Raw genomic sequence first — 24268 nt, 5'->3', positions numbered from 1 at the left:
AGACGTGAATCGCATGGACTTCGGGTAAAAAACACGGATCAACATCGGCAGGGAATTTGAATCATGGAGAAACCTTATCTACAAACCTAGAATGTACATTTCCTGAAGAAAATGTGAAGTGGTGCTTGCAGTGGCAAAATTCGGCACGGTTGATAGGGTTCCATACTTATCATGGTACGAGCATGGAGCATTAGTTCAACGTCAAGCTGATAAAAGTAGCCTATTATTGTAACGTTGCAGTGGGAGTTTACCTTAGTTTCCAGCATGTTGTGTGATGCTTTCCCCGGTGTGTTGTCTCAGTCTGAAGGTACCCACAGTGCTCGCTCATAAATTCGAGCACGCGCAAGAGCACGCGCTTGTAAACTTATTGGTTGCAATCTGAAACATCACCGCTAGAGGTCGCTGAAAACTACATACAGCACCTTTAACTATCTTCAATTAGCATATTCTATCATGATAATCTATAAATCGCTCATATAGGAACTGTTGTGAGATGCACACAGAGTGACTTTCTATTGCATGTGAAAAGACGGATGCTACAGTTTCAGCTAACTCACAAATGTTCTCGACTATAGAGGGTTTGCACCTACGTCACGATTTGGTCAGTTACCCTGATACGCGGCCATATTGGAGGTACTTGGATGTAAACAACAGCATGGATTGCACTGTTTATGTACTACTGAACACATTGTTACACTAATTTATGATGTCTAAACCACGGAAAAAACACATGGAAGCTGCGAAATCATATAGAGAAGGACTTAGTAAGACTTTCTCATGCCACGTAAAATGTAAACATCAGACGCTGTTATAGGGAACATGCTGAAAGTCGCTGCCGAAACAAGGCTGTGTTGTTGCAAAGTGCCGGACAAGCAGAAAATCATTCTTTTTGAAACGTATTTTGAAACCGGCGCAGAAAAAGAGTTTGTGCATACCAGCCTCCTACAGTTCTGCAGCAGGCTCAAAACGCAGTAGTCCAGAGCGTTTCCATGTTGTAAAATTTAAATAAGACAACATTTCTATTGCAAATGCAAACCCCTCCATCAACGCAACATCATTGCCGTATTGTCAAAGAGCTGCGTGGACACACAAATCGGATCTGAACAGTTGCGATACACAGTGTGGACATCATTTTAGATCATATTCCAATCGGATACAAAGATAATCGGATTTGGACTGACAGTGTGAATGTAGCCATAGTGAACTACTTTACGTCAACATTTTAGCCATAGTCAACGCTTTATTTACACATGTGGCTGATGCTGTGCCTCTCTCAACCACAAACGCCATCTTTCATCAGTTTTTTGCACTCTTCTCTTTAACTTTCGGCAGTCTATAGAACTCGAAATCTTTTTTCTCGGTGCGACCGATTAGTACAGACCAAAACACGACCATTTTTCAGCAGCAATAATCAGCCAAATTTGCAAGTCCGTTCAGTTCAGTGGTATTGTTTACTTTCAGTGCCTCCAAAATGGCCGACTTCCGGATTGATGACGTGTAGTGAAAACCCTCTATAGCAGTGGTTCCCAACCCTGCTCCTGGAGTACCCGCAACACTGCACGTTTTCTTTGTCTCCCTAATCAAACACATCTGATTCAACTCATCAGTTCATTAACCCATGTGATAATGAGCTGATGAGTTGAATCAGGTGTGTTTAATTAGGGAGACAAAGAAAACGTGCAGTGTTGGGGGAACTCCAGGAGCAGGGTTGGGAACCACTGCTCTATAGCAACTCTTCCTCTTCTCAACACGGACTGTGTGTTCCCGGGGGCGGGGTTTATGTAAATTTTAGGGTTGGTGATGTCACTAACCCTGGAGGAATGTCGTGTAATCCCTACCAGCCGTTTGTTGTAGTCCTTAAAAAATGATTTCTTTAAAAGCAAATACCTCCCTTTGCTTTGAACTTTGAACATTGTAACTTTGCAGATGTTGTTTATGCTCAAAAAGCAACATTACACTAATAAAGTTAGAAAAGTGAAATCATACTCAACCACCCCTTTAACTATCTAAGTGCATGGTCTAAACCGCATGGCGCAAGTGCAGTTAGGGTGTGTTTGAATACACTTTTGCTAGTTTAAAAACGCGAAAAATGGTCGGCGAGCCAGGCACATGGTCTAAAAAGGTTGTCTCTATTCTCTTAATGAGTAATGGGTGTGTTTTGGGCTTTACGTGCAATAAACCAATCAGAGTCTTATCTCCCATTCCCTTTAAATGGCGCCATGGCGGAGTCGCTATTTACATGACGGAATTTGATAGTGGAAAGAACGAACGCGTCTCCAGAGCGCAAACGGATCTGCTCATGCGCGAGGTTAAAGACCATCTACAGGACAAGCCGGAAGCTTTTACATTGTAATCCTTTTATTTTTAATATTTGGAATGTTTGTATGCTGCTGTGCATCCCTGTGTGTTTAATAAGCAGAGTGTACGCACGTTGTGGACCCGCCTATAGGCGAACATTATTAACACGCTCTTTAAATAATTATTATTATTTATTTTTTTTCAGTCTATTTCAGTTGCCTCAAAATAGCAACGTGCCATCAGGCGCATTGCCTGAACACACCTCGCTTTCAGACCAGCACGCCCATAGGCGCACAGATGGGTGCAAATGCATTTGCTATTTAAACAACGTAGCGCAGGACGTGAAAATGATAACTGCGTCAGGCTGAAACTAGCAAAAAACTACCTGCATTGCGCTGGGTATATGATAGGGCCCTTTGAATTACCATTTCATTTCGATATACAATGGTAACATACTGTTAAAACTACTCGTGGTATTGATATATTTGTAAGACTTCGTGGTATTGATATTTTTGTAAGACTTTGTGGTATTGATATATTTGTAAGACTGTCAACTCTATAGAACAGTGGCAAGAAAAAACAAACTTTACTGCGCTCCGAGAGCTCCCTAGTGGTCGGGAGCATTTCTGTTGTGTTGTGGTTTGATTTCGTTGTGTTGTGGCTTGATTTCATTGTGTTGTGAACTTTTGTTTGCTTTTTTAATTTTTTTGTGTTTTGCACTACTGGGTCACCGTAGTTTTCACTATAGTTTGGATATAATTATCCGCTACAGAGTTGATAGTTACGGCCCTTTCAAAATTCCATATAAATGAATAAATAATACCATTTGAGCTAAATTGACCTGTTTCCCTGTTTTTTGGACGAATATGTATGGATGAATGGATGATTGCTATTCTCAGTTCTCCCGTGATTCCTAGTATTTGAAAAGACTCAATTTACCTGTTATACTTACTTGTTTGTGATCTCTGCGATCTTGGATCGCTTCCCTTCAATGTTTCACACCCTTATCTTGCAATATCTCATGCCTGCATACTTATTACTTACCCTTTATTACTCATCTGTTTGATTCCTGTGTTAACTCCCGCTATTGTGTTCATCCTTAATCTCCGCTGTGGTGAAGTGTTACATTTTTAATATTATGCCCCCTTATTCAATATTTATATATGTCTCAAAAGTGACGTCAACAACAAGTGTAATTATTATGGTTCTGTAAAATACATTTCAATTGAAATATAGGAATAGCTTGCCTGGTTCATAGTAATCATAAAATGTAGCAGGAGCTGGTTGAACTAATCCAATGGGCACACTTTGCTTGGCTCCGAATGCTATGCAGGTCTCACCTTCATCTATCTGAGGGGTGAGAGAGACAAGTTTGAATTTTTCTATATAATAGGGTGATATGATTAACTATGACTGTGTGTTTGTGCTCATGTCACCTCATTGAAGTACAACAGCACTCTTCCACGTGTGAGCTCATAGTGAGAAATATATCTGTCCACCAGGTCTTTCAGCTGTTGGAGAGAATGTTACAGAAGATAAGAGAAAAATGTAAACAACAGAAGAAAGCAAAATGCAGACCACTAAGTCCATCATAAGATACAGACAAATAAATGTTAAAACATAGGATTAAGATGGGAATTACACCTTTTCAATAATTATTTCAATCACGACAACTCTCAAAATAGTTTTTAAATGAATATAAATAGTTTTATAATGAATGGCAATATTAATGGATTTGATCTAAAGGCCAGGACACACCAAAATGTTGGGCCGTTTTTTGAACATCGGGTGGCTTTTAAAGGGTGTGTTGGAACTAAAAACTGATGGTTTGCTCAAGGCTGTTGATCTGCTGAATTTCAAATAATACTATAACTTCTCGCTTTCCTGTAATCTGCTTCAGCTCTCTATCCCATGGTAAACTGTATGTATGTGTGTGTATGTTAGATTAGTTTAAGCATTTAAAGGGTTACTTCAGGATTTAGCATTAAGCTTTGTATTAGTAGAAAACCTGTAGTATTTTCGAATTACCATGCTTTCCACCCTCATATCCCCCTGAGACAAGAGATTTAGGTATTTTTTGTCTGGAAAAAATCCTCCGATGACGCAAAAATCGTCAGTTTGCGTCATCGGAGGATTTTCTGGACAGAGGCTAAAGACTACAGCCAGTAGATGGCGTTGTCCCGCATGTTTTCAGCCCGCCCATACAGGGTGGGATCTCACTCAGTCAGAATGTACACAGTGTCAGCCGTCTTTCTTTGGAAGCTAAGCTAGCAGGCTCTTGTTCTGTGGAGAAAGCTGAGTAAGTAACCATCCTCCTTTTCCCGGACTTGTCCGGCGGACGAGATCGTTCAAAATGTCCGGGATTCAGCTTTTGCTTTCTGCGGTCGCCATTCATTGTTTACATGCACACCTTTCAATCTAACTGAATTCATTCTGATTGGTGAATTTGAATGTAGTGTTTACATGAACGCCAAACAAGTGATCGGTTGATGTGCGTTTTACCATTGCTAAGAAAAATTCCCGCTCCTCCGTGAGAGATGGGAGACCCGGCGCGTCTCAGTAATGACGTCACCGGCCTCGCGCTGTTCTCCCGCGGCCGTCAGCCTCGTCCTGCTCGCCACAGTAAACATGATGAATGGCGACTGTAGAACGCAAAAGCCGAATCCCGGACATTTTGGACGATCTCTAAATCCCTCGCAAACTCATCACGTAGGCTAGCTTTGTTGTTTTCATCTGCGCACTCTTACCGGTAGGCGTGGCCTCCTAAGGCAGCGAAGCAAGTGCATTCTGGGAGTTGTTGTCTTTCATCCACATAAGCCAAAAATACTTTTTCTGGCTTTTCTCAGTCTAGAAAGCTCCAAATTCTAAAATTTCTTCACATTTCTTCTACTTAAATGACCTATTTTAAATACACATTCATCTTCCCAGAGGTGAAGTACCCCTTTAATGTAGTTAATAAAGTCTTGTTTGTATCACACTCAAGGTTGTTTGTTGTTTTGCTCATAAGCATGCTGTCCCCAATCAACAATTAACACTCAGTGTTTGCTGGACAAACAGGTTAGCCTAATTGATTGTAATATTAATTCTGCTACATTAAGTTAATTATATTAACTGATCCAAATATTTATAGTTAATTATTGTCACAGTCACCAGTTAGAGTGCCCGTGATTGCCACCAGAGGGCACTCTACCCCAGACTATTTTTACTCCCTCAAGGACTTCATTACCCATAATTCACTGCCTAGTCTGATCATCCATGATTGCATTCAGCTGTGGCATCATCTCGCTATCCCTGCCTATATAAAGCCTGGTTTATCAGTCACTCCTTGATAGATCTTGCATGTCTGTTGGTACTGCATCTCTGAGCCTTGTATCCTGCTTCTCCCATGACTTTTTTTTTTTTTTTTTTTTTTCTGCCTGGCCTTTTGGATTTCCCAGTTTACCTCTGCCCTTATCTCAGTCATTGTTTATTTGTGTATGACCTTTGCATGGATGTGGATTACAATTGTGTATTACCCTTTTAATAAATACTGCTTTTGGATCCTCAACCTTCGTGTTTCGGAGCAGTTGCATAACAATTATAACAAGTTATAATTAATTATTCATATTTCCCATGAGCTAATTTGAGCTAATTTACACTGATATTCAAAATGGTAAGCAAGCGCTGCTTTGTTTATGGTTTGTATATCTGCAGTCCTAGTTTCGGTTTCCCTTTTTGAATGACGAAAATAGACTATTGATATCTGCTGATATAGGCCTAGACAGATATCTATTTGCATGCAGGTGCAGAAAGCACATGCTAGTTGACAGACAGCTTTAGTCCTTTTAGTGTGTTCAAGCAGAGATTTTTGGCCGAGACGCAGCCGACGAGAATGGTGTGTCCCGGGCTTTAGTGGACTTAATCTGCTACGCTGCTGCTGCTGCTGCTGTTAAACAAGTACGGACTTGTTACTGCCATTAAATAGACAAGCGGCTGTGAGCTTGTAAGATATGCTGCTTCTGAATGAATAGAAATACATAAATCTAGACAGGTGGAGTTTGGGGAGGTGGAGGGTTTCAGCGGAACTCTGAATGGTGCACTGCAGGACTAGCCTAAAGCAAAAACTGAACCAGACTCATTAGCTGCAGGATCAGCATCTTGTGCAGTAATGCAGTGGTTTTCAAACTTTTTTAAGAGCGACACTTTTAAAAAAAAATTGTATTGATGCAACCCATATATACAACAATTTATGCTGGGTACACACCAAAAGATAATCGGGCTGATTTTGGGCCGATTTACCCCCTTCCGACAATCCTAGCTATGTCCCGATTATCTTGATGGTTCTACAGATTATCTTATCAGATTTTCCCTTGGTGTGAGGTGTGTTGAGAGTGTTCGAACCTGCTCGGAAGAACGTCGGAGCCGCCCCGATCGCGAATCGTAAATATTCAAACATTCATACGCAAACTTAAGACACTGCTGAGACATTAACGTCACATCGATGTCACGTGTCTTTACGGGATTTTTACAGGTTGTGTGTGAACGCACTCTCTGATTCTGGAAAATCACTGGCAGTGTGAATGAACCAAAATCAAACGAACCCGGGTCAAATCCCGTGTCTTTTTATCCATGTATTTTCCGGAATCTCTGTGTGAAAGGTGCTTATGTGGTCTTGTTAGGAGATGATCAACAAAATTCACTTCACCTGTGACTGGTCATAATGTTTTGGCTCATCAGTTTATACAATTCTATATAAACAATTTTTTTTTATATTTTAAAATATAAAAGTGTACAAAAAATTAAAAGTAAATAAAATCTTTTAAGGGAAAAACATGCTAAAAAATTAAAATAAATTAAATTATTTATTTATTTAAAAAATTAATCAAAATAATTTCAAAATGCCACATAAATTCAAAAGTCATTAAATAAGATTAGGGTTGACCTTTTCCAGATCTGTATTGATTGCATCAAAGCCACTAAGTAGAGTAATGTCAGCAATGGCCATTCCAGAGAGGTTCCTCCCCTGTGTGTGCCTGTGAGAGAAGACAGGTGATGATATACGTTCATGATTATAACACGATTATGATAATATCCTTCAAAACAGCAGATTATGATTGCTACGATTGATGTTTGTCAGAATAATTTTTTTTCTCACCTGACACACACCGTATAGACCACATCATTTTGCGTGTTTTGAGTGGTGTCTCTTCTTTGTCTGCTGCGAGCATCAAACCACTCAATGCCAGAATGGGGGAGATCTTCCTCCTCCTTCCTCTCTTCATCCTGTTCATAGTCCCCATAGTAATTGTAAGTTTGTTTTACTTCAGCTAAAAATAAAAATAAAAAGTAAAAAACAATTGTAAGAATAATTACACAGTTATTACACAGTGAGATAATATGTGTATATTATACCTAATAATCTGCATAAATTAGATATAAATATATCAGTAAAGTTAGTATAACTCACTTGTGTATTCCACTTTTCCCTCTACGGTCACATTTATTGACAAATCAGCGCAGTTGGATTCTTCCTTAAGAGCATAATAAGCCTTTGCCACCTACAGTAGCCAAACAAAATATATATATATTCATTACCTCAATACATATATACTACCGTTCAAAAGTTTGGGGTCAGCATTTATTAAGTTACAGCAATATTTGAAATAATATTACAAATTACAAATATTACAAATAACAGTAATATATATATATATATACAGTTTACTGATTACAGTAAAAATATATATATATATATATATATATATATACACACACATAAACCAGACGCTGCATTGTGGCGCTATGATAACATCAATAGCAATGCTGCCACACTGAGGGAAGATGCCTGCCCATCCAGGCTGTGAAACAGAATTACTGGATCAACCCAGAAGGACCTGTGATCCCATGGTTAAATCCTTGTCCAGAATTTAAAATCTTATGAATGTGTGTGGAGAGGATCAGCCTGCTGAACATCTTGCCCTTGCACAAACATCTTCGAGGCCCTAAAGCTGCAAACTGGCAGGGACTGCCCAAACTAACCAATGGGAGTATTCACTTGTGACTGAAGATGGGGCGAATGGTGACCACAGACCCCTTGCTGACTCCCATCCCTCGAGAAGAGAGCCAGGCAGGAGTGGTAAGCCTTATGGAGAAATGTTTACAATGAATACAGTCAGCCCCCTTGAGGATGAATGTAATCCAGTCTGGTAGGGATGGGTACCAGAAACGGGCCCCGATGCTAAATTATGAAAGACTGCAGTATCGATAACCTCAGACATTACCAGTTCTGCTGTCAGTACTAGAGAAATTAAAGGGTTAGTTTACCCAAAAAATGAAAATTCTGTCATTAATTACTCACCCTCTGCAGTCAGAGCAGTGGCGTAACTTTGTTTTAACTTTGGGGGCGTTGCTAACACAATGCTAAATCACAAATCAGATGTATGTACAATAACATTACGATGTCCAGCAATCGGTTTAAAAAGTACATTGGGTTTAATTTGTCGTTTAATGAGGTCTAATATATGTTGTAAGTGGTGAGAATTTTCACGTGAATAAATACAAAGATCCGACTCCATTAAATGTGCATTTAAATGGTCCAGTGGCAGAACTTTTTCCAAGAGTGTCAGAGGTTCTGGGTTCTAATCCGCACTCATATAGGTTTTTTTTTTCTCATCAAAACCGATTATGTTTATCAGTGGTTGTATATCAGGCAGGGACACGTTTGTGTGCATTTTGTTTTGTAATTTCACCGGAATGAAAAGAGAGTCTCCACAGCGGATCTAAGCGCGCGTCCGAGTGAAGACTGTGCGCAAGCCACAAGATAACACAGTATCTGTGCCACTGATTGCAGCGGCAACGAGCACTTTGATCACTTGATTTCAAAAACAACACATTTCAGCGCTAGATCTCCTCTTATTTAACAAACAAACTAAATGAATGCTCTGCTAGTTAACTGGAGATGTTTTATTTATTTGTATTGGTACATTCGTGCCGTGAGATGTTTCAAAAGTGGTGGGGACAATATCGACCTTAGCAAAAGTGAAAATGGTTTGGCTTGGGACCGATGCATTGGCCTATGCATGGATGGTGCTCGGGCAATGACGGGCCGTGAGTGTGGCTTAGCTGCTCGCGTTCAGCAAGTAGCTCCACTTGTGAAATGGACACATTGCATGGTCCATCGCGAAGCACTAGCTGCTAAAAAAAATGCCGGTTCTCTTTGACTCCGTGCTGAACCAATCCGTGAAAATGATAAATCTCATCAAATAACGGCCGCTAAACTCTCGCTTGTTTGGGGTCCTCTGCCAGGAGATGGGGTCAGGGCACGAACAGCTGCTTCTGCACACTGAAGTTCGCTGGCTCTCCAGGGGGCGGGTGTTACAGCGGTTGTATGAGCTGCGAGAGGAGGTGAAGTGGTTTTTGACAGAAATCAAATCAGATCTGGCGAAGCATCTGGATGACACTTTGTGGCTTGCGTCTCTGTCCTATTTGGTCGATATATTTGACCGCTTGAATGGCCTCAACCTGTCTTTGCAAGGCCGCGAAACTCATATTTTGCTCCTTGCAGACAGAGTGGACGACTTCGCACAAAAACTTGACCTCTGGCATGTCCGCATCAGTCGAGGGAACTGCGACATGTTCCCCAGCTTTGCAGACTTTATCACTGATGCAGGCACGTCACACAATTTCTCCTCTCTATTTCAATCAGCGTCTGAGCACCTGTCAGCAATGAGAAAACAATTTGCGACGTACTTTAAAGAGGATTATCGCTCTTTTGAGTGGGTTCGAGATCCATTTGTGTGCACAGCAAACAAGCTGTCAATTGATATGCAGGAACAGCTTATTGAGCTGAAGAGTGACAGTAGGCTGAATGAACTCTTTACCTCCTGCCCTCTTTCGTCATTCTGGGCAGCATTGATGCAGGAATACCCTCAACTCCGTGACGTCGCCTTGAAGATTCTCCTCCCTTTCGCGTCAACATATTTGTGTGAGGCAGGATTGTCAAAAATGACTGCACTCAAACCGCAATCATGCACAAATTGAGGATGATTTGAGGCTATGTTTATTAGACATTGCGCCAAGAATTGAGGATCTTTGCAAGGCAAAGCAGGCTCAGGTCTCACATTAACATCGCCTACCTGCAAGCTTCTGTAAAAAATGCAGATGATGATATGCCTACTATTAGGCAGTAATAATAACAATAATAAAGCATAAATTCATATCGGCGGGAGGAGGGGGGGCCCCAACTGCAATGAACCAGCTTTGGGGGGGGAGGGGGGGGGGGGGGCAGCTTGCAAAAGGTTGAGAACCCTTGGGTTAGGGTATGAGATAAGAGAGAGAATTGCTCAATTCAGTGCCCTGAACAGCTCACTGGCATGGAACAGCTGACCTTTGAAACCATGGGTCTGATTGAAAAGACAATGCCCAGCATTTTCAAAGTGAAAAAAAAAAAATGCTGTAACAAACTTACATGTCCTGATATTCTCTGAAAAGGGAGGCGAACACCACACTCCGTCAGCATTGCTGAGCAGAGAAAACCCACTGGAGATTGCTGTCCCCAAATCACCATATGTGGTGGGGATTTACATCTCCTAAAGGTTGCTACCCTCCATGTTGGTACGCATTGCCTCCACAAGCAAACCTAAGATACTTTCTGTGCTAAATCCAAAACTGGTCATAACCCCCTGCCCCCTTTCAGTGCACTGAAACAGCTTGCTGGCAGAAACAATTGAAAGTAATAAAGAGGGGACCCCTCCCTGCCATTCTTGCAGGAGACCGCTTCTTCCAGAAACACGGAATGTGGCGGGATAGCAAGACAGCTCCTTCTTGAGTCCATCTAGGAAGAGTGAGCACCCATTGTATTGTGGTGTGACACCTCTCCCTCTGGTTGCACACAGCTGGAGAGAGAAAGGGTTGACACCCGTCTGCTTTCACCTCAAACTGCGAGCGTAATCCACCTCAGCAAACGCATGATCCGAACTGCAAGGTTGCTTTCAGAGTCGGTAGAGAGGACAAGAGATAGGAGAACACCTGTCTCAAGTTCCGCCTCTGTCAACTCAATTGTGATCCCTATGATCAAAGCTTCTCAAGTTCTGCCTCTGCCAACTCCCCATAATCAAAGCCGCCATGCCGCCTCAGAAAACACAGGACCCGAACCGCAAATGCCTGTCTCTGATCGCTTGAGAAGAGAACCAGGTAGGAGCGGAGCTTCTTCTGTCTTGAAACACTCACAAAGAGGACAGTCAGCCTTTTCGAGGGCTGACTGAGCGTGCTACTCTCCCAAACACATAATACAAATCACGCATGTCGTCCCCCATACTAAAGTGGGAGCACGGCAATGCACAGCTCCTTATCTTATCTTTCTGGTGGCCATACTGTCTAAAACACAGAGTGAGACAAACAATATGACGAACAATATCACACAAATGCAAACAGACAAGCGACTTCCTGAAGACATCGGTCATGGAGATTCATTTCCATAGCATCAAAGCCATGACGCAGTATTGATTTACATTCAAAAGGGAAATATATATTTTTTTAATTACTGCTTACTTTCATTTTAGCCTTTCCTTCTCCTGAAAGGCTTATATGTATTCCTCTTCCTACTAGTCTCTGGAAAGACAAAAATTATACCATGATAAACAGGTCAGAATGAAAAAAATAACAGAAAACTAAGATAACTGTAAGTCATAGTGAAACTATGTTTATAAGAACATGTGAACTTACTGTGACACCTGGAGTTCAACAGGCCAAATTATCTCCTCAATGTCCTCTTTTGAATATACACCCCCATTCTTGTAGGTATATGAGTGTGTCATGCAACAGTATTTTGGATTTAGGACAGAACTTTGAATTCAATCTGTCATTCTCCTTAGCCATTTTGTTAAATTTATGTCAGTGTTTTGGGTCCCTGTCCCTATTACACTGTTACCCACAATATTGAACCAACATTAATTATTTTTCATTAAAAAGAATAATAATGACTTATTTCTATTTCACACAATTTCCCATAAAGTGAACCTGCCATATCTAATATATATAATACATTTATTTATGTTTTAAAATTGCCGCACTGTGCACAATTCTGACATTCATTCAATTTGAAATGTCTATATTATTATGAAATTGAGGTTTTTATATTAAAGATCTTACAATAATTTATATACCAATAGTAGCTGTCCCAGTGGGATTCATAAACTTTTAAACAGCAATAGCTGATCTTTCTTTATTAGTCAGCTACAGGTTCGACTGTTTACCTTTAATTCTGTTTCAACTTTCTTTTCAGTTTTGTCCAAAAGCAGCTTCTCCATCTCAGACCTTCCTGGAACGGTGAACAGTGCAATGACTGTAGTGATGGGGGTTTCTGGTATATTCAGTGCATACTCTGAGAGGGCTTCCAAAGCCATGATAGTATCCTAAAGTGTATTTGAATGGTATAAAATAGTGCTGTCATTTTATAATTCCTTCTTCGAAAACCTTGGAATTAGAGTAACATACATACAGTTTTATCCAGTATCATTAGGCTCACCTGTGTTGATTTGAATCCTCCTTCATAGTTCTCTTGTGAAGACAAGTAGCATGCAGCAGCATGTGCTGTTATTAAGTCATTCTGTTTTAGTGCAGTCATGAGAGCATATGCGGTGGTCTCTACTGTTAACGCCATTCCAGAGGGCACACGGGAACTTTTAGCCTCATTTACCAGTCGCATATGGTCATAATCTTGCCACACAAGACACTCTCCCACTTACCGGTTCAGTTGAGCATGTGAGAGGAAAGAATTTGCAGAAATACATGAATGACTAAAATAAATGATTAAAGTCATGATCACTTCCATAAACAAGTCAATACTTGGTATGATACCTGGTTTTGCAAGACTTCTGAGTTTTCTCCATGCTGACATTGCTTGAGTTCGGTCAGCGAGGCAGGTAGACAAACAGTACGCAGTAATGGATAGCGCATAAGGTCTTTTAAGATCATCAACCCGTTTAAGGAGGAAGTCGGTGGCACGAGAGATGCTTTTCTCCTAGTGAGCGTAAAAAGATAGTATTGGTTTCCTTTATTTATTAAAACATTGTATTCTTTCATTAGTGTCTCTAACAGGCGTTCTGTCAATCCAAGCTAATAGGAAATGTAACTAACTACATTTCTGCAAAACTGCAAAACAAAAAAAAACTACCTATACACACATTTCACTGTAGTTTCCAGCTGAAATGAACACTAGAGGCAGTAAAACACCAACAACTGTTGCTCCTTTTCACACCAATTATTTAATTATGATTACAGGGGCAAATTATTAGTAATAAAGATACATTTTAACCAGTTCCTTGCACAATAGATAGCTACACTTACCATAGTGCATGATTTGTAAAGCAATGCGTTTTGACGTTTGCATCACATAACCAACTCCATGTGGCTTATAGCTTTGCAGTAAACATGCTTGGTAGCTCACCAGGTACAGCCTTGCAGTTATGATGTGGAGCACTTGGGTATGAGTACAGATTTGGGTATAGTGTAAGACCACTGTATTCACATTGTAGGTGGTATGTTATTTTCAAACACGATAAATCATAAACCTTTTTTTGCTCCACACAATGGACATTTCATTTTTAAACGGCCAATAAATGTGCGTTGACCACGTAATAAAATTTAGACAGTGGCATTTAACTGTTTCTGAGAAAACTGAACAGACTATTTAGCGCTAGTCACTGGACATTTAACATTGAAACCGCTGTGAAATGTGCTACAAGCAATGCAATATCATCATACAAAAATGTACCCACAGGCACTTTTTACATTTTATTGCTTACAGCGCGACTATTGTGAGCGTGACACTTGAAAAGTGCAGCAAAATGTTCCAGGAGCAACACATTTCAGGTTTTGCAGAAATGTAGCCAGAGTCACGCATTTCCAATGCAGTGACCCCACAAAGTATTGGACACCTAAGTCTCACTTTACAATGTTTGAATTTCATTGCATTTCATACAAAATATGAAACCAACTGCTTTTTTACCAACCAAAAGCAAATTTTAACATGTATGAACGTAATCCCCCCCCCCCCCCCCCCCCCCCCCAAGTTTTCTCAGAGCAGAATAACCACTGGTGTAATATTAACAATAAACATATTCTATAAAGTTTGAAAACTATAAAGTGTCTGAGACTTTTTGTCTTTATTTTGATATTGGTGCATATTTTGAAACCTAGCCAACTTTTCTTTTTTTTTCTTTTTTTTTTTTGCAAAACGCTTTAATGAAAAGATTTGTCTGTGCTATATTTCCTTTATAAAGTGCCACTTGCTTTGATATTTAGTTATATAATGCAAATACATTTTCACATTTTTACTTTTTTTTTTTTTTACATAGCCCCTAAAGGGACATGGAAAAAAGATATGTATATGCTTTAGCATTCCCCTTGCACTTTCCGATCTCTTGAAATTTTTTTTGTTCTTCTTTGTGTTAACTTTGTGTTCACTTTTTTTTTAACGTGAAACTGGTGATGAAATAATGTTTTTTTTAATGCTTTTGTGAGCAGGGGAGTGCAAACGTTTTATGAGTGATTTTTTCCATCACCATATCCTCTTAGTGGTGCCGTAGACTGTGGCTTATGTGTCCAAATACTTCTTGAGGCCAGTGTAAATCATACAATCAATGGTTCTTACCACATCGGTTAATTCTCTGTCCAAGAAAGGGAGGGAATGCTTGAGGGCTATCGTGATGAAAGCTGTTAAAGAGGCATCTTGTTCAACTCCTCCGATACCTCCCTAAACAGAAACACTGAATATCAGCACATTTATTGCAGTACCACAGGAATGCAATTCCTGTTTATATTATTTTGCAATGTTTGACATGTTGTTTGACAGGGTAAAGCTTTTTGCTAAACCCCTTGGTTTACTGGCAAATGATGGGAGACGTTCAGACCTGCATTTCCCTGTGTATGACTGGATTGGCATCAGTGAAGGACCCATCTGAGCTCTGTGTTCCAATCAGATATGTGACTGCTTGGCGGATGTCCTCCTGTGAAATGATTCGTTCTGTTGTTCCTTGCTGGTTAAGGGTTTCTATCTGTCGATCAGCCACGATAGACAACACTTTCACCACCAACGCAGTCAACCTATGAGAAGTGAGAAGCCATCTGATACTGCTGGCAAGTGGCAAGTGTTGCTGATTTGCATAAAACATTTGTATGACTTTGCATATTTTTAAATGCAAACTTACCATGTACTTGTCGGATAGTTAAGCCAAGCTCCATAGGATCCATCAGGCTTTTTGAATGTTAAAATTCGTTCATAAGCTGCCAGAATAAAATGTGACACCACAAACTTTTAGTCAGAGCAGGGTACAGCCTGATACAATCAAACTGTGTTAAATCACAGACCTTAGTAAGAAAAGACACTATATTTAATCTGTTTGTTAATGCAAACAGGGCTGTGATGGATATTTGATGCTGACTAAAGAAAATTCACTTAAAATTATTATTTTTTTATATTTTTTTTTTCCACCTTTTTTCAGATTCCATTTAATTTCTTATGTGGCATGACAACCTAATCTCACAGGAAACCTAACTATGTTACGAAGTTACAAAGTGCCAATTTTATATGAATTAGCAGGGACATGCACAGAGCCTCATCGGTTGAAGGGCCCTCTTGACCGGATCCCTCAACCTTGTGGTGCACGCCACTGTGAATTAGTACGATGAATACAAAAATGTACGATCTTTCAGAAAAAGTAAGCGTGGAGGTCCATCCTAACCCCACCCCTATACACATCCATCACTGGGGCGTAAGCAGATCATACGAAAATGTATGAATGAGATTGTATGAATTCATATGAATTAGCCACAAATCCGCTAAAACGTCAAATAGTTACAAATTGTCATGAGATTGTGTTGGGCATAAAGTAAACCTTGCTCTATGAAATTTAATGCTTTGTCTCTGGAGCCTGCTTCCAGTTCCAGCCATTTTTGACTTTTGTCCAGGTAGCGGATTGACAAAGCAGTTGGAGACATAAAGATCATAGTCTGCTCTCCACAGCCTTTCGGTGCCCGGATCATATTTTCCACTTTGGATGGTGAGAGTAATTGAACAGCAGTGGACTGGGCAAATCCTTCTTCTGCATTAAAAAAATAAAACGATAAAAAGAAAATAGAAATGATATATAATTAGATATGTATATAATTAGGTTTGACTTGACAAATAAATAATGATAATAACAAATAAGCAATATCAGAAATTGAGAATTTGACCTTCTAGTTTGACAAAAAGGTTGACATTCGTTTCAGGAACTGTGCTGTTTGGGAAAGATCCATCAATAAACAAGCGCTGGTCACTTCTACCTGATGAGCAGAGTTCAGGTTTTTATACACGTTGAGATTACCATGTCACAAACTTTGCCAAAAAACACAGCCACCATATGTGTATATCTGGGCGGATAGGGCAATCAAACGATAGCTAACAATCTCACCAGCCAGATTAATAAAATAAGTCTGCTCTTCTCTCATTTCCACTCCCTCATTCTGAGACATGAAGAGAAAGACAAAAGATAGATTTTAGAATCACTGAACTCCAATTGTTCCAAAAAAAAAAAAAAAAAAAAAAAGATATGGGATAAATTTGAGTATTTTGATATTCCCCTTCCTCTTACCATGACCAGGAGCATCTTTTGAATGGCATCCACTTGAATTTTTTCTTCTTCTTCTTCTTCAAGTTCATAAAGTGCAATAGTGATAGGGATTTGGCCTGTTACCATGGGAACAGCAGGGAAAGTCACAGTTTGAGATGACTGTTGCTCCAGACTGATTCTGACAGTGGAAGAGGAAGATGCTGACCCAGGTGAACAAAGACCATCCACTTTCTTCATTTGCACAACAAGCTGATCAGGAAAGTCAATAACAATATATGTTAATCTCAGAAAAAAAAAATTCTTCTAATGTTTTACAATGTATAATGTAACAAATACTGTTGTGATTATTTAAATTTTGTTTTATTTCATAAATAATAATAATAATATGACTGCACCAACCTGACTTACACCAATGAATATTTTTTAAAGGACAAGTAGAAAAAAAATTAAGTAAATAACTTCTTACAGTTTCATATATTAAATAATACTTTTATAATTAGTCAATTAATTAATTACTTTATAATTGTATTTTTTATAATAAATAAAAAATATCTCAATTTTATGCACTAGAAAATGTATATACCAGTTATTATTGTCAAAGTGGTATGATAGTGCAGTGAATAGTGCCACTCGGTGTTCTAAAAAAAAACTTTCATTTAAACAAACCTCTCTTTTCATCTTTCCATAATTAAAGATCACCACAACTATAGACAGTTGCTCAAAGCGTTTGACCGAATAGGGAAGCCTCAAGGAAATAAACACTGGCTTAAATACAAGGAGGTCAACAGGCTCTGCCACACAAAATCCTGTAAGCAATAAAAATAAAAGGTTTAGTTCGTTGGTGGATTGACATTAAATTTGATAGCAGTGAAAGGGGAAAATTACCATGGGATGGAGATACGCTGAGAGCCTGGATCTCCCATGTTGTGATAGAGTGGTGTAAACGGATTGTGTGTCTGGAAGAAAGAACGTCTCGGTTACGTATGTAACCCTCGTTCCCTGAGTAGGGAACGGAGACGTTACGTCGGATGACGACGAATGGGGTTTCGCTTAGAAATCCTATCATCTTCGAGTATTAAAACACGAGCCAATGGCAATGAAATGCCATGGGTCTGCGGAATTTGCATAGCGTAACTCCGCCCCACGCAGGGGGTATATAAGGAAGTGCGCGAGCAACATGCAGACTATGTCTTCGCTGAGGAGCCGAGACTTGAACTCAGGCGTTCCAGCGGTACAGCGGAAGTGGCAGGGAGACGTAACGTCTCCGTTCCCTACTCAGGGAACGAGGGTTACATACGTAACCGAGACGTTCCCTTTCGTTGTCACTCCGAGTTACGTCGGATGACGACGAATGGGGTTCCCAGTGTAATCACGCCACCTCTCGACTGTCTTCCAGTGCCCTGCATAAGTCTGAGCTCCCTGTCGTGAGACTGGCACGGACGAAGGACTCCTACTTAACACAGGAATACCAAGGTACACTGGGAAGCATATCTCAGTGGAAATATGCAATCATGCCCAACCCGAAGGGGGGGACTTGGAAAACACATATGACCCCGAAGGGCTGCATACGGAGTCACTGGGGTGTCCAGCCGCAGGTGGAATATTTCAACCCCAGGGGTGGCAAGGTGGCTTGCCAAGGGAAAGACACATGCTCAAAGAGGCTTACAGTGGAATACACATGTGGGGGTCGCCCGGAGGGGGAACCATGCACATGGAGGCACCTAGCCAAGCGCGAAAGCTGCCGGTGGCATAACTCTGGCGTTGACGTCAACAGTGCTGGAGGAGACTCAGGGCTTATGAGGCTCACCTGAGGAAATATCGCACGTATCCCGTCCGTGGAGAGGAATGGCGAGCAAGCGAAGACACCTGAGCAGAATCTAGCACCGGCTAGTTGAAGCGAGTACATGAGAAGAAACTGGCTCAACTCGGAGATTGTAGAATCTCGCGAAGTATTAGGTGTCGCCCAGCCTGCAGCTCTGCAGATGTCTGTTAGCGAGGCGCCATGCGCTAGAACCCAAGAGGATGCCACACTCCGGGTGGAGTGGGCCGTCACACCAAGGGGGCACGGTCGACCTTGCTGCTGGTAAGCCAAAGCAATGGCGTCCACTATCCAGTGAGACAACCTTTGCTTCGAGAGAGCCTTTCCCTTCAGCTTCCCACCATGACAGACAAAGAGCTGGTCTGAGGTCCTGAAACACTGCGTTCTGTCTACGTAAGCACGGAGGGCGCGTACTGGACAGAGCAGTGCCAAGGCTGGGTCTGCCTCCTCCAAGGGCAGCGCTTGCAGGTTCACCACCTGGTCTCGAAAGGGTGTGGTGGGAACCTTGGGCACATATCCAGGCCGGGGTCTCAGGATCACGTGAGAGATAGCCGGCCCGAATTCCAGGCACGCTTCGTCAACCGAAAATGCCTGCAGGTCCCCTACCCTCTTGATGGAGGCCAATGTAACCAGGAGCGCTGTCTTCATTGACAGGAACTTAAGCTCCACTGATTGCAGAGGCTCAAAGGGAGCACTCTGCAGGGCAGTTAAAACCACTGAGAGGTCCCAAGAGGGAACGAGAGGAGGGCGAGGAGGATTTAGTCTCCTCGCTCCTCTCAGGAACCTGATGATCAGGTCGTGCTTCCCCAGAGACTTACCTTCAACTGCATCGTGATGTGCGGCAATGGCGGCAACATACACTTTCAGGGTGGAGGGAGACAGCCTTCGCTCCAACCCTTCTTGCAGGAAGGAAAGCACGACACTGATCGGGCATTTCGTGGGTTCTTGCTGTTTAGAAGAACACCAGTTGACGAAGAGGTTCCACTTCAACGCATAGGCATGTCTCGTGGACGATGCTCTAGCGGAAGTGATGGTAGCCACCACCGCTGGTGGTAGGGTACTCAAACCTACCTCCTCCCGTCCAGGAGCCACACGTGGAGGTTCCAAAGATCGGGACGAGGGTGCCAAAGGGTGCCCCGTCCCTGAGAAAGCAGGTCCTTCCTCAGAGGAATTGGCCAGGGAGGTGCTGTCGCGAGGAGAACTAGTTCTGGGAACCAGGTGCGGTTGTGCCAATACGGGGCAACCAATATTACCTGCTCCTCGTCCTCCCTGATCTTGCGCAAAGTCTGCGCAAGGAGGCTCACTGGGGGAAACGCATACTTGCGTAGGCCCCGCGGCCAGCTGTGCGCCAGTGCATCCGTGCCGAGCGTGCCCTCGGACAGGGAATAAAACAGGTCGCAGTGGGACGAGTCGAGGGAGGCAAACAGATCTACCTGTGCGTCTCCGAACTGATCCCAAATCAGCTGGACCGACTGGGGATGGAGTCGCCATTCTCCAGCGAGAGGCCGAACTCGAGACAGCTCGTCGGCCGCCTGGTTCAGGTGTCCCGGGATATAAATGGCTCGAAGCGACCTCGGATGCTTCTGACTCCATATGAGGAGGTGGCGGGCGAGTTGCGACATACGGCGGGAGCGTAGACCACCTTGATGGTTGATGTATGCTACTGTGGCGGTATTGTCTGATCGGACTAGTACGTGTTGACCCTTGAGCAACGCTCGGAAGCGGTGCAGGGCAAGGCGTACGGCCAGCAACTCGAGGCAATTGACATGCAAAAGGCGCTGAGGACCTGTCCAGGAACCTGCAGCAGCATGTCCATTGCACATGGCACCCCAGCCCGTGGTGGAGGCATCTGTGGAGACAACAACATGCCTGGAAGCTCGTTCTAAGGGCACTCTAGCCCGTAGAAAATTGAGGTTCGACCACGGGGTGAAGGTCTGACGGCAGGTCGGAGTCACTGGGACTCGGAGCGTGCCGTGTTGCCATGCCCACCTCGGGACTCGATCGTGAAGCCAAAGCTGAAGCGGTCTCATATGAAGCAATCCGAGCGGCGTTACTGCGGCTGCGGATGCCATATGCCCCAGGAGCCTCTGAAATAGTTTCAGTGGAACCGCATTCTTGCCCTTGAATTGGCGAAGACAAGTCAGCAGTGACTACGCGCGCTCGCTCGTAAGCTGCGCGCACATGGCGACCGAGTCGATCTCCATACCGAGAAAAGAGATCCTCTGCACGGGGCAGAGTTTGCTCTTCTCCCAGTTGACCCGAAGGCCCAGACGAGCTAGGTGCCGGAGCACAAGGTCCCTGTGTTCGCAAACCTGGTCTCGAGAGTGAGCTAGGATCAGCCAGTCGTCGAGATAGTTCAGGATGCGAACCCCGTGTTCGCGTAGGGGAACAAGGGCTGCCTCGACAACCTTCGTGAAGACGCGAGGAGACAGGGCTAACCCGAAAGGGAGAACCGCGTACTGTATGCCTGTCCCTCGAAAGCAAACCGTAGAAACGGTCTGTGTCGAGGAAAAATGGAGACATGGGAGTAGGCGTCCTTCAGGTCGATCGCTGCAAACCAATCCTGCGGCCGCACGCATTCGAAAATGCGTTTGGCCGTGAGCATCTTGAACGGCGTCCTCTTTTTTGAAGGGAGCGGTTCAAGACGCGCAGGTCCAGGATTGGTCGTAACCCACCGGATTCTTCGGTACAATAAAGTAGGGGCTGTAAAACCCAGACTTCATTTCGGCTGGAGGGACAGTCTCGATCGCACCCTTCGCCAGTAGGGTAGCGACCTCCGCTCTCATGACAGGGGCATTGCCACCGGCCATAGTGAGCGGATTCCCCTGAGGCGGGGAGGAGACCGCGCGAACTGAATCACGTAGCCGAGCCTGATGATTCTCCGACCCGGCGGGACAGTCCGGAAAGCTCTAGCCAGGCCTCCAGAAACTGCGCCAGCGGGGTTATTCGAACCACAGACGTACTGTCGGGGGTGCAGCGAGGCGGAATGACCGGCCCAGGCGTGGGTGGCATAGCGGCCCGGTGCGGGGGCACGGCCATAAACCGCGTCCTGCCAGAGGAGGCCAGGGGAGGACCAGCGTCCCACGGGGGCGTGCTCTGGCAGGGGTCTGGCGACAGAGGGGGATGAGAGGAGCGTGGCCCGTGGGCGGCGCGTGCTGTCATCCACAGCCTCTTGGGGCTCAGAGAAAGAGCATTAGTTCTTTTGTAGAGATCCTCACCCAGCCCTCAAGCGGGGGAAGGAGTGGTCCTGCTACCAGCTCCTGAAGAACTGAGCCCTAACTCCAAGCTGCCTGTCTCAGGTTTGTGCTGCTCAGCCAGGTGTTAGCCGGCTAAGGGGCAGAGACAGGCGGTGCCAGCCTCCAGCGACCCCCTTGTGCTCAGGCCAGTGAAGGCTCGAGGGGAGGAGCCGCAAGGAGGCGGCGTCGGTGGGAAGCAGACTAAGCAGACCACACCGACGGATGACCGTCAGTGCAGAAGCCTCAGTCTGCTTGTGGATTGATCGAAGACTGTTGGGCGCAGTCCTCAACCACCCCGCCGACCAGGCTGCCCGCCTCAAGGTGCTGCTTAGGCTGGCGTGGCAGTCTAAGGGGCGGAGACGGGCAGCGCCGCCCTCCTGCGGCTTCCTCCTGCTCAGGTCCGTTTGCAGGCCAGAGGGGAGCAGCCGCATGGAGGGGGGCTTGGCGGGAAGCAGACTGAGGAGGCCGCACGGATGGATGACCATCGGTGCCGGACCCGAGTCTGCTTCAGGTGGTCGAAGCCACACCGCCAAAGAGCTCAGCCTGGGACATGGGGGAGCTGAGAAAATGAATTCTCAGACCCTGCCACATCAACCTGGCTAAGCCCATGTCTGGACCACATAGTGGACATCACCTGACCCAGGATCACGCAGGTACCGATGTCGCCCGAGAGCGAGGTCAGTAGTGTGCGTGGCGGAACAACCAGGCCGGGCATGGGAGGCATAGCGTCCCAGCATAGGGGCGTGGTTAGAATTTCCGCGTTCTGCCAGGGTTGGCCAGGGAAGGACTAGCGTTCCACTGCGGCCGGTTCGACAGAACTCCCGGGACAGCACTGCATCGAAGGCGCAGGCGACACACAGCACTGCATGACCGTGCCACTATAGTGACAGGGAACATACAGACCATGATCGCCGTGCGATCGAAAGCAGCGAAGGCGGAGGACACCCGCGGGCCGCGAAAGTCACGTGGAGTCTCGCGCAGCGCAGGCGTCCTGATGCACGTCCGGGAGAAGCTTACAGCGCTCGGGGGGAGGGCGGGGCCACTCCAGCCGATGCTTTCAGCTGCCCGGGAAAGCATGGCTGACAGCTCTGGATCGGTCCCGGCAACGATGGCACTCCCGTGGGAGGCAACGCAGTCGAAACTTCATTTCCAGAGGAATCAAGCCCGCCTTGTGATGCTGTGAAAGCATGGTCTGCGATGTGGAGGGGGGTGTGGCCCGAGGAATTGAATCGTCGGTTGTTGTGCCACACCAAACCCTCAGATCACCCTGGCCACCAGCCAAAGTATCCCTTCTCGAGGAAGAGATAAATTGGGGTGTGGCAGAGGGGACTCTACTCACATGGAGATCATTGAGTCTTGATCTATAAACATCGCGATGGTCATGTTCCCGCAATGAAAACATGACTCATCAACGAGCGCTGCCAAGCGTGATAAAGCCCAACACGCAAAACAGCGCTCGCGACCGTTAGGCAGATGACTGACGCACACACATCCAGAAAATACACGGGCGAACCGTCTTGAAAAAGACGTGCCGCGTGCAGCTCTTTTTAGAGAGTGGAAAAGCTCAGCAGAGTGCTGAAGCACCCAGGGAGAAACACACTCACTGTCGGCAGATTACTGCACAAATCAGCAGCAGGAAATGCGATCTCGCTGGAAGCGCCGTCACACCAACACACTGAAGAGCCGCTCGTCTCGAAGAGATTTGAGATGACACTCAAAAGGCTTGTGGAGTGAAGTACTGAACTTGGCTCCGAAGCGAAAACATAGTCTGCATGTTGCTCGCGCACTTCCTTATATACCCCCTGCGTGGGGCGGAGTTACGCTATGCAAATTCCGCAGACCCATGGCATTTCATTGCCATTGGCTCGTGTTTTAATACTCGAAGATGATAGGATTTCTAAGCGAAACCCCATTCGTCGTCATCCGACGTAACTCGGAGTGACAACGAAAGGGAACTGGTGCAATTACATCATTGTACAAGACCTTTGTAAATCATAACTGTTTCAAAGAAAATTCAATGGAAACATTTTATATTGTAATGAATTTATTTGTATGATATTGTTAAATGTGTGAACACATTTTTCCTTATGCTCTCGTGTCTTATAGACTTAAATGTAACGTTTATATAGGCCTATGCCTTCTTTATAGACAGAGAACCTACTCACCTTACTTTTCCTTTCACATCAATCTGCTTAAACTCAAAGCTTGGAGGGAAATATCTGCGAATTGATTGTATTTCAAAATCAAAGAATTCCTCATCTTCATTAGAATCAGCAGCTGTGGGAATTAAATAAAATATATTAATTTGTGTAAGAAACAAAATC

The 24268-nt window shown here is 44.0% G+C and overlaps 1 protein-coding gene across 1 annotated transcript in view; it reads right to left on the bottom strand.

The window, feature by feature from the left end:
* LOC311275652 (complement C4-like) overlaps positions 1-24268 on the bottom strand; it is a 48587-nt gene that overhangs the window by 12477 nt on the left and 11842 nt on the right. The window contains exons 18-36 of the mRNA XM_084384803.1: positions 24110-24221; positions 17775-17845; positions 17556-17695; positions 16911-17138; positions 16731-16782; positions 16513-16602; positions 16173-16379; positions 15486-15561; positions 15189-15381; positions 14930-15031; positions 13135-13297; positions 12803-13017; positions 12531-12689; positions 11827-11886; positions 7745-7835; positions 7433-7604; positions 7220-7310; positions 3735-3809; positions 3546-3648 (exon numbers count right to left, since the gene is read on the bottom strand). Coding sequence (XP_084240929.1) covers positions 3546-3648; positions 3735-3809; positions 7220-7310; positions 7433-7604; positions 7745-7835; positions 11827-11886; positions 12531-12689; positions 12803-13017; positions 13135-13297; positions 14930-15031; positions 15189-15381; positions 15486-15561; positions 16173-16379; positions 16513-16602; positions 16731-16782; positions 16911-17138; positions 17556-17695; positions 17775-17845; positions 24110-24221 — 2400 coding nt within the window. The remainder of the gene's footprint in view (positions 1-3545; positions 3649-3734; positions 3810-7219; positions 7311-7432; positions 7605-7744; positions 7836-11826; positions 11887-12530; positions 12690-12802; positions 13018-13134; positions 13298-14929; positions 15032-15188; positions 15382-15485; positions 15562-16172; positions 16380-16512; positions 16603-16730; positions 16783-16910; positions 17139-17555; positions 17696-17774; positions 17846-24109; positions 24222-24268) is intronic.

Source organism: Rutilus rutilus, assembly GCF_951802725.1.
Source record: "Rutilus rutilus genome assembly, chromosome: 17".
Taxonomy (NCBI): Eukaryota; Metazoa; Chordata; class Actinopteri; order Cypriniformes; family Leuciscidae; genus Rutilus; species Rutilus rutilus.
This window is presented reverse-complemented; position numbering and strand designations above follow the sequence as displayed.